The sequence below is a fragment of the Protomyctophum parallelum genome (assembly GCF_964188405.1).
Source record: "Protomyctophum parallelum genome assembly, chromosome: 20".
In the NCBI taxonomy this organism is placed as follows: Eukaryota; Metazoa; Chordata; class Actinopteri; order Myctophiformes; family Myctophidae; genus Protomyctophum; species Protomyctophum parallelum.
The window spans coordinates 20,773,167-20,792,191 of NC_139718.1; the positions used below are offsets into that span (position 1 = coordinate 20,773,167).

The following is a 19,025-nucleotide window of genomic DNA, read 5'->3' on the forward strand; positions in this document are numbered from 1 at the left end:
AATTGTGTTTACAAACTTATGGTTAAATGGGGGGGGGGGGGGGGGGATTAAAAAGAGTCCCAGCCTAATTGTGCTGTTGTGCACATCAGTGTACTGTATGCCTCCAATGGTTTCCCAAGCATAGGGTCGCCAGGTTCACGGTTCACCAAGAAATATAAATCCCCCCCCCCCATGAAATGAAAAGCAATAAATGTTCTAAAATGTTCTAAAATAGAGAAATAGATCTACAAGCTCACAGTGCAACATGCTGTGAGCTTTAAGCTTATCATCTATTGTCACTATTCTTTAAACAGGGCTTCAGTGGTCAATTCGGAATGTATTTTTGTAAGTTTGACCCAAATTTCTTTTTCAGGTCTCGAGCTGAAAAGGTTTGTGAAACCCTGTCAGACTTCTGTGCACTGGGGTGCATTAAGAGATATTTGAAATCGTATCAAACAATAAAATCACAGCCGATCACCCAAGTCCGGAGAAGACTTGACAATTACAATAGCCTAACAATACCAACTGGTCTTGAGTGTTGTGTAAGGTCTCCTCTGTCTTTACATGACATAAGTGAGAACAGAGCTTCTTGCGTCATTTTAGCACAGAGGAATTTGCTGGTTGAGGGAGCACATCTCTCGCTTATAAGGAACATTGTTGCCTTTCATTAAGGATAAGATTCATCACAGCGAGCAAACAAGAGAGCCGTGCAAATCACATTGGAAGAATTCCTGCGCCATCCTCTACCATCCGCACCCACACACACACACACACACGCACACGCACACGCACACGCACACGCACACGCACACGCACACGAAACAAAAACATGCTTATGGTACATGCACACTTACTCTCACACACGCGTAGCAAGCAAGAAAGCAAACAATAGCAGAGAGAGCTGATTCAGGAGACAAAGCATTGCATCAAGAAATGATCACTCATTATTACTCATTTCAGAATTAAGCATACTGTGTATGTGGCAAGAATGCCAGCTCACTATATTGACTTAACCAATTGTACTCAAACTGAACAAGTTTGAGTACAATTGGTTTTCAGCCTCGGCAGGTCAATAAGTGCAAAATGATGTGTATACTTCAGTTGTTGCACCTTTGTTTTTTTCTAATTAGCCGAACATCTCCGCTAGCTGAACATCGATGCACACTCAATGCACTTGTGTTTTATATTGTTTGCATTCCGCAATCCGTCAGTGATGTACCATGGACAGCTTTGAAGAAAGGTTGGCTGAGGACGTTAGGAGGTGCAAACCCCTATAATGCCTCTTTGAGCGACTAAAAAAGTACAATTGATTGATTGATTGATTGAAATATTTATTAACAGTTTGTAGAATTTACAGTACATTTTAAGCACAAACTCAATACAAAGACTGTCAACTGTGAGTGGACGACCCAATTAAGCATTACACTTGTTTACAACAGGGTCCACATTGTTCAATTCATCAAAACATTTAAAGACATACAGACATTTAGAGACATACAAATAGACATTTCTATGTAGCTAAAGTACAGAACAGGAATTCATCATATGGGAAGCAAAAAAGGGAAAAGATACAAACAACCAGATGGCAAGTAATTAATGGAGACAGCTAGCACACACTTTATCGACTGTGTCTGAGACAAATGATGTTAAAGCATGCCGGAGGTTGATGTACACAACAAACAGAAAAGATCTGAGGTAAAAGCATTGTTCCAGGTGTGTGTATACTGTAGAGTGGGCAGCGAGTCTAACGAAGTAGAGAGTGGAGCATAAAGTATAAAACACGTTCATCGATCCATGTGCTCCATGGCTATATTCAGTTCAGTTCTGAGGGAAAAAGGGCTATATTCAGTTCAGTTCTGGGGGGAAAAGGGCTATATTCAGTTCAGTTCTAACTTCTGAGGGGAAAATGGCTATATTCAGTTCAGTTCTGAGGGGAAAAGGGCTATATTCAGTTCAGTTCTAACTTCTGGGGGAAAAAGGGCTATATTCAGTTCAGTTCTGAGGTGAATAATGGAAGATTTTAAAAACTGGCTATTTTCCATGAGGTGAAATTAAAACAAAAACTGACTATTTTATAGCCTATATTTTAAAGCGATATCTTTATATTTATATAGTGCTTGGTGTAGATGGCCTAATGAAATGATAGCATATTATATTATATATATATATATATATATATATATATATATAAGCCCTGAGCTGAATTAAAATATTTGTTTGTGTTTGTTATGTGTTTAGAAAAGTCGATTTGCTCGTCCACATATGACGTAAATTCTCCTTTCATTGTCAATGGCAAATGTGACACGTGTTGTGACGAAAACCCTTATATAGGAGGGGCTAGCGCCCCTTGGAACGGCACACACCGGTTTGAAAAAAGGTATACCATTAAAAAAATTGTATAAACCATTTTTAAAACGTTATACCATTTAAAAAATTGTATAAACCATTTTTAAACGTTACCATTTTAACCCTAGAACACTAAACATAGTTTTGTTGCACCATCACTAAACACGGGTATATTTTACCCAATGTAAAATATTCCATAAACAATATTTCTTATGAATACACTGAAGTACAGCAATACATGGAAACTTGAGCTACTCTTCTTTAATATTTAATCATGACTTTTCACAACAAAAAAAATGATTTCATGGGGGGGAGGGAGGGGACAAACCTACCTTCTATGATGTCACTGAGCAATGAGCATCATGAAGGTACTGAAAGACCCACCCACCTCAGACATTAGCAACATTATGAAAATTGCAAAAGAAATAATCGCCCGGCTGAAAATCACCCATGTTTCGTGTTCTAGGGGTAAAATGGTATAAAGTAAACGGCACACAGCAGGAACAGCACATACTGGTCAAGCATTGCCAATCAACTGAAACCCCACAAGTCCAACAAACGAACTTGGGGAGACGGGGCTTTTGCAGTGGCCGCCCCTTCTCTTTGCCTTCTCACTCCCAACACACATCAGAGCTGCCCCCACCTTCGAAATGTTCAAAAGCACACTCAAAACCCACCTTTTCAAACTGGCTTTCCCTACATAACCCCCCCCCCCACACACACACACACACCCTTCTTGTTTGTCAATTTTTTTATTTTGATTTCTAGTTTTTAACCTTTTAACTAGTTTTTCTAATAAAAATGTCTGTACTTCTGTTCTGTAAAGCGACTTTGGGTACCCAGAAAAGCGCTATATAAATCGTATATATTATTATTATTATTATTATTTACTGGTTTGGAAAGGCACATCTGTACCGTTTTGAAAAACTGCTTTGTTCTGGGGTGAACATTCTGTGAAAATAGCAAGCTCCCCACAGATTGTGAGCTTGTAGATTGGCTATTTCTGGTGAAGAGATTAAAAGAAGGGGGCCTAGAATAGACCCCTGGGGAACTCCAGTCAATGAAGTAAGGTTTAAGTGGTTAAACACCCAGATTTGTCTCACGCTCAGATTTGACGGACTCCAGGGGTAGGGCCCGACAAGCCTATGGCTTCTCCCTAACCCTTTTTCGGAACGGACAGGACATGACCTATGGACACTATAAAAAAAAAGGAAAAAAAAAAAAGACAAAAGAAAAGAAAAAAAGAAAAAGAAATATGATGGAAACTGTGTGCAATGTATGAATGTATGTCCTCCTTCCGAAAATAAACTGAACTGAACTGAACTGACTCACTGATAAATGGAATAACGGATCAATTGCTTTGCTGCATGGTACGGTGGTATAGGAGTATGGGGTGGGTGTATTAAAGCACATTCCTAAAGTCAGAGGCCGAAACGAGCATCTGTGGAAGGATTCCTGAGGGTCTGTCCATGGAGATGCCAGTAAGCACCGTCTTTGACCCTGGACTAATGCCTCAGATAAGCCTTACACACAGGCCAATCTTAACAGGTCGCAGGCCTGTCTCAGCGTTCAGCGGATACAGTGGGGTGGGGTTGGGGGGCAGGCCAGCGTGAGAGGAGCCTTGAGGACATGTCCCACGACGTAACAGTTTGTAATATCTCAGTGTATAGCTCATGGCCCCCCTGCTGTCAGCCTGTTGATTCACGGCCCTTAGAACCGGGATGGCATGGATAGAGCCGGGCCGTGTAATTGGCCGGGACAGCATAGTAATGTGGTGTGTCTGTGTGTGTGTGTATGTGTCCGTGCGTGTGTGTGTGCGTGCATGCTTGTGTCTGAGAGAGTTGTGCAGAGAACGAGAGCCGACACTTGCATACTGAAGCCAACATCTGCATGCACAGTGAAGTCCTCAGTATTCTTTTAACTCTTCGATTGTTCAAATGGTTCCCCTTGCACACACAGTCTGAGTGAAAATAACACTGTGGATTTTGCAGTGTGCAGGGAAACAATGTGTCTATTCACACACACACACACACACACACACACACACACACACACACACACACACACACACACACACACACACACACACACACACACACACACACACACACACACACACACACACACACACACACACACACACACACACACACACACACACACACACACACACACACACACACACACACACACACAGAGAGAGAGAGAGAGAAAGGGCACAGTGGACAGTGGCACTGTTGTGGCCAGGGAGAAGAAAGAGGAATCCCATGAAGGCTGTGTGATTTATAGTGTGCATGGGCGAGCTAAAGAGAGAGATTACGGTACACTACTACACAGCTCTCTGTGTCTCCTGCTGTGGTTCAGCACAATGATCTGTCTGTCTGCTGCTCGGCTGGCTGAGTTAAAACAGCTTAGAAAACTTGCGTGGGATGAAAACAAAAAACAGAGGTATTGTAGAGCCCACACTGGATAATAGACATTGCTCTGCGAGCTGATATAGTGTAGAAATGCTGTGTGTGTGTGTGTGTGTGTGTGTGTGTGTGAGTGAGTGAGTGAGTGAGTGAGTGAGTGAGTGAGAGAGAGAAGTGAGTGAGTGAATCAGTGTTTTTGCATAGCATGTGGGTGGTTGCGTCATGACTGTTCATTTCAGAATTGCGAGCGCGCGTTTGTGTGTGTGGGAGAGAGACAGAGAGAGGGAAGGAGGGGGAGAGAGAGAGAGAGAGAGAGAGAGAGAGAGAGAGAGAGAGAGAGAGAGAGAGAGAGAGAGAGAGAGAGAATGTACAAGTAGTCTACACAATTAGAGAATAATTGTTATTTTGATCAATGTTTGCCTGTTATCTCTCCTAATGGTACCAACATCAATACAGCATGGAATTGTGGACACAATCTAATCCAAAGATAACATTTTGGATCTGAGAGGCTAAATCTCATCAAATGGTGGTCCGTGGCTCAAATGCTGCATAAATAATGGGCCTTGGGCCCTGGCACAGAGAATTTACAAGCTTAGCATTTCGCAAAAGGCAGAGACTCGTAGCTTTTTCATGATGTGGTTGTTAATATGAAAGTCGTACTTCACAACAATGATAAAAGCACATAATCTTCAATTAAATGCTAGTACTGGCATAGAACTGTCAAGCATGGGGGATTGGAGGCATTTTCTAAATTTGATTATCAGACCTCACTGCTAAAACCTGACACTAGGAAATTATGTTGAAGTTCTAATATGTTTTTTATTTTTTGTATGTTTTGTAACCTCAAATAAAACAACCCCTGGTGGCTCAACGCAAGTGGTTCTTTGAATAACTCTGGTGTTAGGGAAGCACTGTGCTTGGTAAGCAGGTCACAGGCTGTGCCCTGCCAACTGTATGGATCTTTTCCCAGTGCACTGGCCTCTCTCTCTAGGAGAGGTCAGCAGCAAGGGGGGAAGGGGGGGGGGGGCTGCCAGGTGAGAGGTTGGCGCAGGGTTAATTGATGTTCGCCTGTGGCAGGGAGACAAGAGGGTGGACAGGCAGACAGACAGAGACACACGGTAACTATCAGGCAGACATAAACTATTCCTTGTGGGGTTCTCCGGCCAACCGCTGAGCCTGTGCTGTGCCACGGAAGCTCTGTGCTTCAAAATGGTTTAGGGGATTGATTTGACAGCTAATTTACAGAGGAGATTTGCATAAGGCCCTGCGCTAATAAGGCAGGCTTTTGTTTCCCCTCCCTTTGTCTTACCCCTGCTATCTTTGTTCTGCTTTCTCTCCTTATTTTAGGCCGCACAAAAAATAGCAACAGATAATGTACGCGAATTAAAGGGACAAGAGATTCAAATTGGATATTGATTAAGAGACTAAAGCCTTGTGTTAGCCCTCTGTTAAAGCCTGTGTTTAAGTGATTGATTCACAATGTCCTCACATCCCACTGACTGCGCTGGTGAATGGTGTTCGGGGACTCGGCTGCAGCCTTTTAAGTCCTCAATGACGGGTGCGTTGCATGGTTTCGAGCTGCGCCACACCGTGCTAAGCGCTTTGACAGGGCAACACAAAGAACCCTGCCTATCTGACGGCCATCTCCTCTGCACCTGGTGTCACCCAGGTGGAAAGCAAGGACACGGTCTCCTTCTCAACAGCAAACAGCAACTACAATGCAGCCTTGGAACAACACAAAGCAGCGCTATGCAACACTGAACAACACACAGCGACACAATGCGACCTTGAGTAACTGACAGCAGAAAGGAAGGAAATAATGTAGCGTCTCTGTCAAAGAGGATGTATAAAGTAGAAGAAACAAGACAGGCGAAAGAATACCGATATTGCCGCATTGGCCGTGCGAGCATCAGTTAACCTGATGAAAAGGGGGACCCTAGGTTCCTAATGTGAATCACAGGTTCGAATCCCGTTCCTGACGGAATTAGAACGGAAACTCGAACCAAAATAAAACAAATGATGAAATGTTTTAGTAAAGATGGTAGCTTCTGGACTCACTGTTCATGTTCTTGAAGATGTTGAGGATTGGGAGCATCTGTCTGTAGTAAGGTACCAGGGCTTGTCCCACCATGTCTCCAGACACAACCAGGTGCTGCAGGACCTTCAGCGTAGTGCAGATCACCTGCCGGTTCCTGGTGTTCAAGGCATCTGGAGGACAAACGGTCACAAACCATGAGGATGAGCTTGTGCAGGACAGGCGCCTATAGGGTTTGTGATATGGCTTCAAATATTTTGCCTCCATAAGAAAATCATGAATGATAACAATACAAGAAAACAACAAGAACAGAACATCACTACATCACTTTAGAAGGATTGCAGACTCTAGACCTATTTAAAAATGTATTAGGCATATCTACATTTGCAGGAAACCACACACAGACTACCTGTCACCTACATAGACTCTACCTAGACTCTACCTAAAGATATAGTAAATCTACATTTACAGGGAACCACTAAAAGCAAGAGTAAAAACGTGTGCCTTGAGCTTGCTTTTAAAACTATATCTATGGTCGTTGCCTGTCTATATGTAATGTGAGCTTGTTCCAGGCCATTGGCCCATAAAAGCAGAAAGATGCTTCGCCATGCTTTTTATAATTCATATTTGGCACCTGGAGGAGGCCAGCACTAGATGACCTAAGGAGACGCGTTGGAACATATTTGGGCAGGCAAATATGGATTAAAAGGATTTTAAAATCAATCCTAAAAGTTACCGGGAGCTAGTGTGAAGATGCTATTATAAATGATAAAAAAAAAATAATTGTTGACTTGTGTGTGTGTGTATATATATATATATATATATATATATAGTTTTTTTCGAGTTTTTTTACATACATACTATGCTTAAGATTAAATCGGTTAGAGGTTCCAAATGTTTCGATAAATTCTGTGTAGATGAATGCAACGGTGCACATGTAAAGACATTCTGTGTACATAACCACAGATACACATGAGTCATAATCCATTTATTCTTTCATCATTTTCTTTCATAGCCTTGCTGGTCTTTGTTTTAGACTTGGCTGCAATCAGTGATTTCAAAACATCGCTGTCAGGCAAAAACGATGTATCCCCCCCCCCCCCATTCATCATTTAGCATGTGTCATTCGAAGTAGCTAAATTAGCCAGTATAGAAGCTCACAATATGTTGTCAGTTTGTATTTCAGCTATTTTCACTATTTTTGAAAAATGTTGAAAATGTCTTTTTTCCTTTAATTGTTTCTGTGCTGCTAGGTGGTAGCAGAGGTGTAGTTAAGCTGTGCCACCGCCTGCGTTCATGCTGTAGCCCCCTGCATGCTATCAGGACTGCTTTGGGGCTCAACCACTTCATATATGGAGTATACGGGTGTACGAATATGTACGTACCTGGCTGATAACGTCCCATAGCTGGGGGGTACGAATATGTATGTACTTTGCAAAAAAAGAGGTAATGATGCCCAAATATATTGACGCCAGGTTGAAAGTGGCTAAGTATTTCAGAGGGTTTTATAAATAGATATACAATCAAAGGTATTAACAAGAGCTTGTGGATTCTCACAAGCTACTATTTAATACTAACTACACTGGATCCATGGGAACACAGGTTATTCTTCCATTCCCTGTAAGTAACGGCTTTGGATATACAAGGTAGTGCATCTGCCCAACAGCAATGCACGGCACTGGGGAAACAGGAGTCTAAGTGAGAGCCAATCACCCAGCAATTTGGCCCGCAGCTGCACTTAACTCCCTTCTCCCACTGATGGAGAGAACAAAGGAGGGGGAGAGGATGCAGAGATATACTGTATCCTACATTAAAATTGGCTAATGGAAGGGGGGGAGACCATGGCCATGTCACTATGACTCAGACATAACCATAACCAACCCAATAGGCATATACCGTATGAAGATCCAGGATAGGCATCAGGGATCTCATGGTCATAAAAGGGACACAGGTAGACAGACATACAGAGATCTCCATATATGGGCACAAAAGGGACAAAGTCTGACAAGCACCTGACAATATGACTCGAACATAGCCGTCGGATTGGCGGTGCGACAATCTGACCACCGTTGACTTCCATCCATTATAAAAGTGAATAAATTTGGCCTACTAACAAATCACTAACAAATAATTTCTAGGCTAGGTACACCTGTGAAAATACGTTGTTGGCGAGTGCAGGTGGTTAGCGAATATCTGACAATTACAATCTGACAAAACTTTTTCATGTCAAGGACCCCCAAATTGACACTAATTAGCCCGCGGACCCCCATTTGAAAAGATATGCCAAGGACCCTGCATGAGAGAAGGCTTTTCTCATGATTGAGATTCTCAACCCGATTAATTTCAAGGACCCTCAGTTTGACATGCATTAGTCTACGGACCCCCATTTAATGGCATTTCTATCTATCGGACCCCCAATTTATATTGTAATAAAGTCTATGTTAATTTAACTGGAACCAAATGGACCCGTTCCATTTGTACACTCTCAGAGTTACAGACCCTTAAGGGTCCATTTGGTTCCAAACTATCATTTAGCTGGGGACCCCCTGGTACTCCCTCAAGGACCCCTGGGGGTCCTTGAGGGAACCACAGGTTTTTAAGGCTTTGGTGGAGCGCAGCTTCATCTCTCCATGGAAGCTTACAAATACAGAGTTGTTTTGAAGAATATACATTATCCACAAAGTAACGACAGCGGAGTTGCATTACAAGCTCATACGATGCAGCTGAGAAGTAGGGGAAAAAAGGCATTTCAAAAGAAAGCGTCAAAACAAAGAATAGAACTGCTAGGAGTGAGAGGAGACACAGAGAGCCTGTGGCTGACACTGAGGAAGCAAATGAATTATGATAGCAGGCAACAAGAGAGTGAGAGAGAGAGACAGAGTGAGAGACAGAGAGAGAGAGAGAGAGAGAGAGAGAGACAGAGTGAGAGACAGAGAGAGAGAGAGAGAGAGAGAGAGAGAGAGAGAGAGAGAGAGAGAGAGAGAGTGGGGGTGGGGGGGGGGGGGGGGGGAGAGAGAGAGAGAGAGAGAGAGAGAGAGAGAGAGAGAGAGAGAGGGGGGGGGATAGAGATGGGAGAGAGAGAGAGAGAGAAAACAGAGAGAGTGAGAGAGAGAGCGAGAGCAATGGAGCAACAACTCTAAAGTATTTGTGTATGAAAATGCAAGTATGTCACATTGTCACATACTTGAGGGCACACACACACACACACACACACACACACACAGACACACACACACACGCACACAAACATCAAAAGCAGTAAGGTATTAATGTCACCTTCAGTCTCAAGCACAAGAAGCATGGAACATGGCAGCAGTAGGCTACTATAAGGAGATGGGTACCCTATGTAGAAAGTCACCCATGCTGTTAGAGGCTGACAGGTTACATGTGCACTTTACAATTTCACACATGCGTGTGTGACATGTGCACGTGTGTATATATATATATATATATATATATATATACACACACACACAAGTCACACACACACAGTATGTAATGTACTGTACACATACTGTACATGTGCGCATGCACACAGCAGGGGGCAAATTAAAGGAGAAACATGATTAACAGAGTGGAGAAACATAGCAATGCATCTGCATCCATGAAGGTGGACTGGTGAGCAATTAACATCCTATCATGCTTATGTGTATACTGTCCTAATGTTGAGCAGGCTCAGTTGACCTGGATTTAGGATCACGGTCACTACTTCAAGCTCAAACACTCTTCAAGTGGCTAGTGTTTTTCTAGTCTGGCTAGTGTTAATCTACTTTGATTACTATGGGAAAGACAAAAGTAAACGGGTAGAAATTGTTGTCAAAAGTGCACAGAAGAGCATCTCTTCCTCAGGTGACTAAGAATGTCAATGCAGGATCTGATCAGAAGGTAACTGTGTCAGCAAGAAAAGTCCCTCAGCAACTACAAAGACAAGGTATTACAGTTGAGTTGCAGTGTGTGTTTAGTTGGGAAAAGTTGTCTATCGCTGGACTGGCTGAGTAGGCCTAATCAGGGATGTCTCTTTCAGACCCCATGTATTTCCAGGATAATACGAGGTTGTCAACTTGTCATTCTGAGAGCGAAATGTCCCACAATATGAATAGATTTTTGAGGGGCACTAGCCCCTCCTACAGTATATACAGCATACACGTGTCACATTTGCCATTGAAAATTTATGAAAGGAGAATGTCATATGTCATATGTGTCTGAAGTGCCTCTCTTACAAGTGTACAATACTCTTGACTGTGACCCATGAGGTTTTGATGTTTGTTGATGTTTGTGATGATTAAAAAAAAAAGGGGAAAAAAAGGGTGCAAAGATTTTCTTGTCAGATGTACTACTTGGCTGCCCCCAATAAAAAAACTATATAAATATATAAAAATAATATGTGTGTCTGAAGTGAACAAATCAGCTTTTTGTGGTAACACAAACAGTAAATGCCATTGACAATGAAAAGATAATTTACGTCATATGTGGACGAGCGAATCGACTTTTCTAAACATAGTGCAACTGTTTTAATTCAGCTCGGAGCTTATATATATCACATAAATGCAGTTGTCATCTTACATTTCATATATCTATATGATTGATAAGAGCGCCCCTCACGTCACACGAGTGATTTTTTGATGTTGTAAAATCGCAGTATTACACTCGAGGGTGGCTTGATTATTGACACTTAACCCTGCATGACCCAGCGATGCTTTTGAGCAACATTTATATATGTGATTCTTGCAGAACTCATGTCGCATGATGAGGGGGAGCAATGTACTCTACTAGCCATGGTTAGTACAGAAAGACATGTCGCATGCTGAGGGGGAGCAATGCACTCTAGCCATGGTTAGTACAGAAAGACATGTTGCATGCTGAGGGGGAGCAATGTACTCTAGCCATGGTTAGTACAGAAAGACATGTCGCATGCTGAGGGGGAGCAATGCACTCTAGCCATGGTTAGTACAGAAAGACATGTTGCATGCTGAGGGGGAGCAATGTACTCTAGCCATGGTTAGTACAGAAAGACATGTCGCATGCTGAGGGGGAGCAATGCACTCTAGCCATGGTTAGTACAGAAAGACATGTTGCATGCTGAGGGGGAGCAATGCACTCTAGCCATGGTTAGTACAGAAAGACATGTTGCATGCTGAGGGGGAGCAATGTACTCTAGCCATGGTTAGTACAGAAAGACATGTTGCATGCTGAGGGGGAGCAATGTACTCTAGCCATGGTTAGTACAGAAAGACATGTTGCATGCTGAGGGGGAGCAATGTACTCTAGCCATGGTTAGTACAGAAAGACATGTCGCATGATGAGATGGAGAAATGTACTCTAGCCATGGTTAGTACAGAAAGACATGTCGCATGCTGAGGGGGAGCAATGTACTCTAGCCATGGTTAGCACAGAAAGACATGGTGCATGCTGAGGGGGAGCAATGTACTCTAGCCATGGTTAGTACAGAAAGACATGTCGCATGATGAGATGGAGAAATGTACTCTCGACCACCAACAACACCAGGCTGATGTACTTCCACTTCCTGTTAGCTTCTTCAATGATCCTGTAAGCTTCCTGTAAGCTGTTTTCTTGGCACAAGTTGGCCATGAATGGTCTACTTGTGCGTGAGCAGAGCGCCAACTTACCTCTGACTCTTGTCAATTTACCGTCCTCCACCCAGATTGGGTGGATATTAATGTCACCTTCCCTTTCAGACATCAACTTTTGTTTGTTGCACCTATTGTAGCCAGAATTAAGAAGCACAGTAATTACTGTGATTTCCAAGCATTAGGCTACTCTTCATTCACCATCCACCATCAACTATTCATGTGTGTGTGTGTGTGTGTGTGTGTGTGTGTGTGTGTGTGTGTGTGTATATGTATGTGTGTGTGTGTGTGTGTGTGTGTGTGTGTGTGTGTGTGTGTAAATGGCATAGCCATTTTATCCGTTCTGGATGAGCACACACATTGTGTCTGACACCATCTCCCCATCTCTGCCCGGGTGTCTGCCCAGAGCGGACAGCACAGATATATCTGCCATCATCCAGATAAGGTGGAATGTGGAATGACAGGAATTTCAAACCAACATAACAAACAATGAAATTATAATTACAGACTAGCGCAAACAATTTTCCCTGCTGTGACATTTGGACCGCGGGACTGTTCAATTATTCATCGGCACTCTCGCCTCAATGCAAAAGGAGAAGAGATGGTGGGGGGGTAGGAGGAGGAGGCTGAGAGTTGGATGCATTAACGTCAGTACAAAACCCCTGCATCGGGATGAATAAAGTAATCATCTATTCACGCAGAGGCCTGCTCCATATTCAGCGTGGAAGTAAAACAACGGTGACCTTGTATTCTGCTACTGTGAAATGTCACAGGTAGGGGTGTCACATCGGAGAGTTTAGCTGTGAATTGCTCTCATTCCATGTATGAATACACTTTCCAGATCAGAAGGAGCTGTTCCCACAAAGAAGCGGAACTGAGGATGGTCTCGTAATGAAACTCTCATTTTGGTTTGAAGCTGAACAAACGCTATGCACAATCGACTGAGTAGAAGCATGGCTGAGAATCCTCCATCCAATTTAAGGAAGCAAGCCAAATCCAGACCCTCTTTATGTATTCTCCCAAAGTCACAATAGTCCTGTTTGACTCATCCTAATTTGATGAGGAGTTGCAGCTTTAGAATAATGTCCTATTAATCTCTATAAACTACTGTACAGTATATACTTATAACTTTGAATAATGATTTGTTACTCACATCTCTTTCAAGATACAAGAGTGTAATTTGTTACATCTCATATGCAGACCACACAAAAGTAATTTGTTTGGGGTGTTCCAGCTCCTCGACATTGAAGAAAATAATAATACAAATACAGTAGCATATGCTTGTAGGTCTCCTGATGGAAGGCCAGTTGTAGGTGCAGGGAGGGTGCTGGGTGAGTAGTAGGCCCAGATAGACACCAGGATGAGGCCAGTTGTAGGTGCAGGGAGGGTGCTGGGTGAGTAGTAGGCCCAGATAGACACCAGGATGAGGCCAGTTGTAGGTGCAGGGAGGGTGCTGGGTGAGTAGTAGGCCCAGATAGACACCAGGATGAGGCCAGTTGTAGGTGCAGGGAGGGTGCTGGGTGAGTAGTAGGCCCAGATAGACACCAGGATTTTGATGTTAGATTAGTTGGCTGCAGAGAATTTACTTGTACATGCAGTTGTTAATCAACTATAAACAAATGTGTTAGTAGTACAGTACATTTTGTACGAATTGCTTGTGAATGATCAATGAGCTATTTAAAGTGTTACCCGAATCTACATCCAAAATAATTTGTGTTGGTATTTTTTGCACTTTCTACTGATTGGATTACACTATATTGCTTTATATTTGTGTGTGATAAGCTTCATTTAAAAAAATGCTACCCCAAATACCCCTCTTTTGTGTCGAAATGAAATGTTATGCAAAAAAGAAAAACTTTCCGAAATGAAAAACAAAAGGTCCCTGGGAGTGCCATGTGAAGTGAGGCAAATCTTCTTCATTGTGTATTCTCATCCGGTGACGGGGAGCCATCATATAAATGCACCGGGCCCTGAAGTGACTCAGTCGCTCAGACAGATAAGAGACCCCCAGCTACATTGAAGATGTATTCACGTCAGAGAAGGAAAAATAAATAAATAAATAAATACATATATATCTTCCCATTTAGATTGCAGACGTCTTTTTGTGATGATTAAAAAAAAAAGGGGAAAAAAAGGGTGCAAAGATTTTCTTGTCAGATGTACTACTTGGCTGCCCCCAATAAAAAAACTATATAAATATATAAAAATAATATGTGTGTCTGAAGTGAACAAATCAGCTTTTTGTGGTAACACAAACAGTAAATGCCATTGACAATGAAAAGATAATTTACGTCATATGTGGACGAGCGAATCGACTTTTCTAAACATAGTGCAACTGTTTTAATTCAGCTCGGAGCTTATATATATCACATAAATGCAGTTGTCATCTTACATTTCATATATCTATATGATTGATAAGAGCGCCCCTCACGTCACACGAGTGATTTTTTGATGTTGTAAAATCGCAGTATTACACTCGAGGGTGGCTTGATTATTGACACTTAACCCTGCATGACCCAGCGATGCTTTTGAGCAACATTTATATATGTGATTCTTGCAGAACTCATGTCGCATGATGAGGGGGAGCAATGTACTCTACTAGCCATGGTTAGTACAGAAAGACATGTCGCATGCTGAGGGGGAGCAATGCACTCTAGCCATGGTTAGTACAGAAAGACATGTTGCATGCTGAGGGGGAGCAATGTACTCTAGCCATGGTTAGTACAGAAAGACATGTCGCATGCTGAGGGGGAGCAATGCACTCTAGCCATGGTTAGTACAGAAAGACATGTTGCATGCTGAGGGGGAGCAATGTACTCTAGCCATGGTTAGTACAGAAAGACATGTCGCATGCTGAGGGGGAGCAATGCACTCTAGCCATGGTTAGTACAGAAAGACATGTTGCATGCTGAGGGGGAGCAATGCACTCTAGCCATGGTTAGTACAGAAAGACATGTTGCATGCTGAGGGGGAGCAATGTACTCTAGCCATGGTTAGTACAGAAAGACATGTTGCATGCTGAGGGGGAGCAATGTACTCTAGCCATGGTTAGTACAGAAAGACATGTTGCATGCTGAGGGGGAGCAATGTACTCTAGCCATGGTTAGTACAGAAAGACATGTCGCATGATGAGATGGAGAAATGTACTCTAGCCATGGTTAGTACAGAAAGACATGTCGCATGCTGAGGGGGAGCAATGTACTCTAGCCATGGTTAGCACAGAAAGACATGGTGCATGCTGAGGGGGAGCAATGTACTCTAGCCATGGTTAGTACAGAAAGACATGTCGCATGATGAGATGGAGAAATGTACTCTCGACCACCAACAACACCAGGCTGATGTACTTCCACTTCCTGTTAGCTTCTTCAATGATCCTGTAAGCTTCCTGTAAGCTGTTTTCTTGGCACAAGTTGGCCATGAATGGTCTACTTGTGCGTGAGCAGAGCGCCAACTTACCTCTGACTCTTGTCAATTTACCGTCCTCCACCCAGATTGGGTGGATATTAATGTCACCTTCCCTTTCAGACATCAACTTTTGTTTGTTGCACCTATTGTAGCCAGAATTAAGAAGCACAGTAATTACTGTGATTTCCAAGCATTAGGCTACTCTTCATTCACCATCCACCATCAACTATTCATGTGTGTGTGTGTGTGTGTGTGTGTGTGTGTGTGTGTGTGTGTGTGTATATGTATGTGTGTGTGTGTGTGTGTGTGTGTGTGTGTGTGTGTGTGTGTAAATGGCATAGCCATTTTATCCGTTCTGGATGAGCACACACATTGTGTCTGACACCATCTCCCCATCTCTGCCCGGGTGTCTGCCCAGAGCGGACAGCACAGATATATCTGCCATCATCCAGATAAGGTGGAATGTGGAATGACAGGAATTTCAAACCAACATAACAAACAATGAAATTATAATTACAGACTAGCGCAAACAATTTTCCCTGCTGTGACATTTGGACCGCGGGACTGTTCAATTATTCATCGGCACTCTCGCCTCAATGCAAAAGGAGAAGAGATGGTGGGGGGGTAGGAGGAGGAGGCTGAGAGTTGGATGCATTAACGTCAGTACAAAACCCCTGCATCGGGATGAATAAAGTAATCATCTATTCACGCAGAGGCCTGCTCCATATTCAGCGTGGAAGTAAAACAACGGTGACCTTGTATTCTGCTACTGTGAAATGTCACAGGTAGGGGTGTCACATCGGAGAGTTTAGCTGTGAATTGCTCTCATTCCATGTATGAATACACTTTCCAGATCAGAAGGAGCTGTTCCCACAAAGAAGCGGAACTGAGGATGGTCTCGTAATGAAACTCTCATTTTGGTTTGAAGCTGAACAAACGCTATGCACAATCGACTGAGTAGAAGCATGGCTGAGAATCCTCCATCCAATTTAAGGAAGCAAGCCAAATCCAGACCCTCTTTATGTATTCTCCCAAAGTCACAATAGTCCTGTTTGACTCATCCTAATTTGATGAGGAGTTGCAGCTTTAGAATAATGTCCTATTAATCTCTATAAACTACTGTACAGTATATACTTATAACTTTGAATAATGATTTGTTACTCACATCTCTTTCAAGATACAAGAGTGTAATTTGTTACATCTCATATGCAGACCACACAAAAGTAATTTGTTTGGGGTGTTCCAGCTCCTCGACATTGAAGAAAATAATAATACAAATACAGTAGCATATGCTTGTAGGTCTCCTGATGGAAGGCCAGTTGTAGGTGCAGGGAGGGTGCTGGGTGAGTAGTAGGCCCAGATAGACACCAGGATGAGGCCAGTTGTAGGTGCAGGGAGGGTGCTGGGTGAGTAGTAGGCCCAGATAGACACCAGGATTTTGATGTTAGATTAGTTGGCTGCAGAGAATTTACTTGTACATGCAGTTGTTAATCAACTATAAACAAATGTGTTAGTAGTACAGTACATTTTGTACGAATTGCTTGTGAATGATCAATGAGCTATTTAAAGTGTTACCCGAATCTACATCCAAAATAATTTGTGTTGGTATTTTTTGCACTTTCTACTGATTGGATTACACTATATTGCTTTATATTTGTGTGTGATAAGCTTCATTTAAAAAAATGCTACCCCAAATACCCCTCTTTTGTGTCGAAATGAAATGTTATGCAAAAAAGAAAAACTTTCCGAAATGAAAAACAAAAGGTCCCTGGGAGTGCCATGTGAAGTGAGGCAAATCTTCTTCATTGTGTATTCTCATCCGGTGACGGGGAGCCATCATATAAATGCACCGGGCCCTGAAGTGACTCAGTCGCTCAGACAGATAAGAGACCCCCAGCTACATTGAAGATGTATTCACGTCAGAGAAGGAAAAATAAATAAATAAATAAATACATATATATCTTCCCATTTAGATTGCAGACGTCTTTTTACTTTCCTCCTCTTCCCTCCATCCCTCCTCTTCTCTCCAGCCCTGTGGAAAAGTAATTAATCTGCAACAGAGACATGGACTGGCGGCTCTGCCTTGTGGATGGCAAACGGGCCTGATTTTTAATAAACCAAGAAGCTAATAAGGACTAGGCCATTTAAAATTCCATTATCAGTGCTAGGTGTGTGTTTTCACCTTTGGACTGGCCTCCCGAAGGCAAGAACGGCCCAAACTGCTGAGGGCTGAGGAATTAGAAACTAGTATCTCTGTGTGTGTGTGTGTGTGTGTGTGTGTGTGTGTGTGTGTGTGTGTGTGTGTGTGTGTGGTGAGAGAGAGAGAGAGAGAGAGAGAGAGAGAGAGAGAGAGCGAGTCACTGTGCATAATGTCAAATTGAGTGTGTGTGTGTGTGTGCATGTGCGTGTGGGTGTGCATGCGTGCGTGCATGCGTCCGTGTGTGCGTGTGTTGTTGGGCTATTTGACGAAGGGCATGGAGGACATCAGGCATTTTGAAATATTGCAAAATGTCAGACCAAATGATGAGGCTGTCATATGTGGTGTAAAAGCTGTGTTGCAGAGCACCACAGACTCAAACCATGAGCGTGAGATGACTGATCATACAGTACATGTATACACACATGCACACACGGAATTGGACACATAGGAGGCCGTTCTGTAGATGTGATGAGGACAATTCATACCTTGCTGTATACGACCATGTCGCGAGAACTAACGCATTGCTTCTCATTAGAACCACAGCAATGCTCTGCGAGCGACGCGGCTTTGAGCCAAAGAATGAAGAGTGATCTTGGTGCCGTGGCCAAGACCCCACCATGTGTGTGTTCAGAGCAGCATGCAGTGTTGTAACAGAGTTTATACTGCTGTCCCGCCCAGGGAGCGCACGCTGCCAGGGTCAGTCTGTCAGCATGGCTCCGTGTCTCCAACACACCCAGCCTGGTGTTGGCCGTTCCGCCCCTCTGCCTGCACAGACGTCTGACACTCACACACTCACCCTCACACACACACACACACACACAGCCAACTGCCCATGACGTGAACACAATCCCAGCCTCGCTGGGCGCCACTTAACGGCTCCCACTTTGAAACTGACACTCCAGTTGGCAGCGGCGCCAAACAAAAGACAGTCTGTGCGCATGTGTGTATATGTACTGTATGTACAATGCGTGTGTGCGCGTGTGTGTGTGCAACATGTGTGTGTGTGCGTGTATGTCGATATTTTCAAAACCTAGCCATATTCTCTGAACCCATGATGTGTG

The 19,025-nt window shown here is 43.1% G+C and overlaps 1 protein-coding gene across 1 annotated transcript in view; it reads right to left on the reverse strand.

Moving 5' to 3' along the window:
• Positions 1–19,025, reverse strand: part of pacrg (PARK2 co-regulated) — a 191,487-nt gene that overhangs the window by 92,834 nt on the left and 79,628 nt on the right. Inside the window, exon 4 of the mRNA XM_083791936.1 lies at positions 6,795–6,944. Coding sequence (XP_083648062.1) covers positions 6,795–6,944 — 150 coding nt within the window. The remainder of the gene's footprint in view (positions 1–6,794; positions 6,945–19,025) is intronic.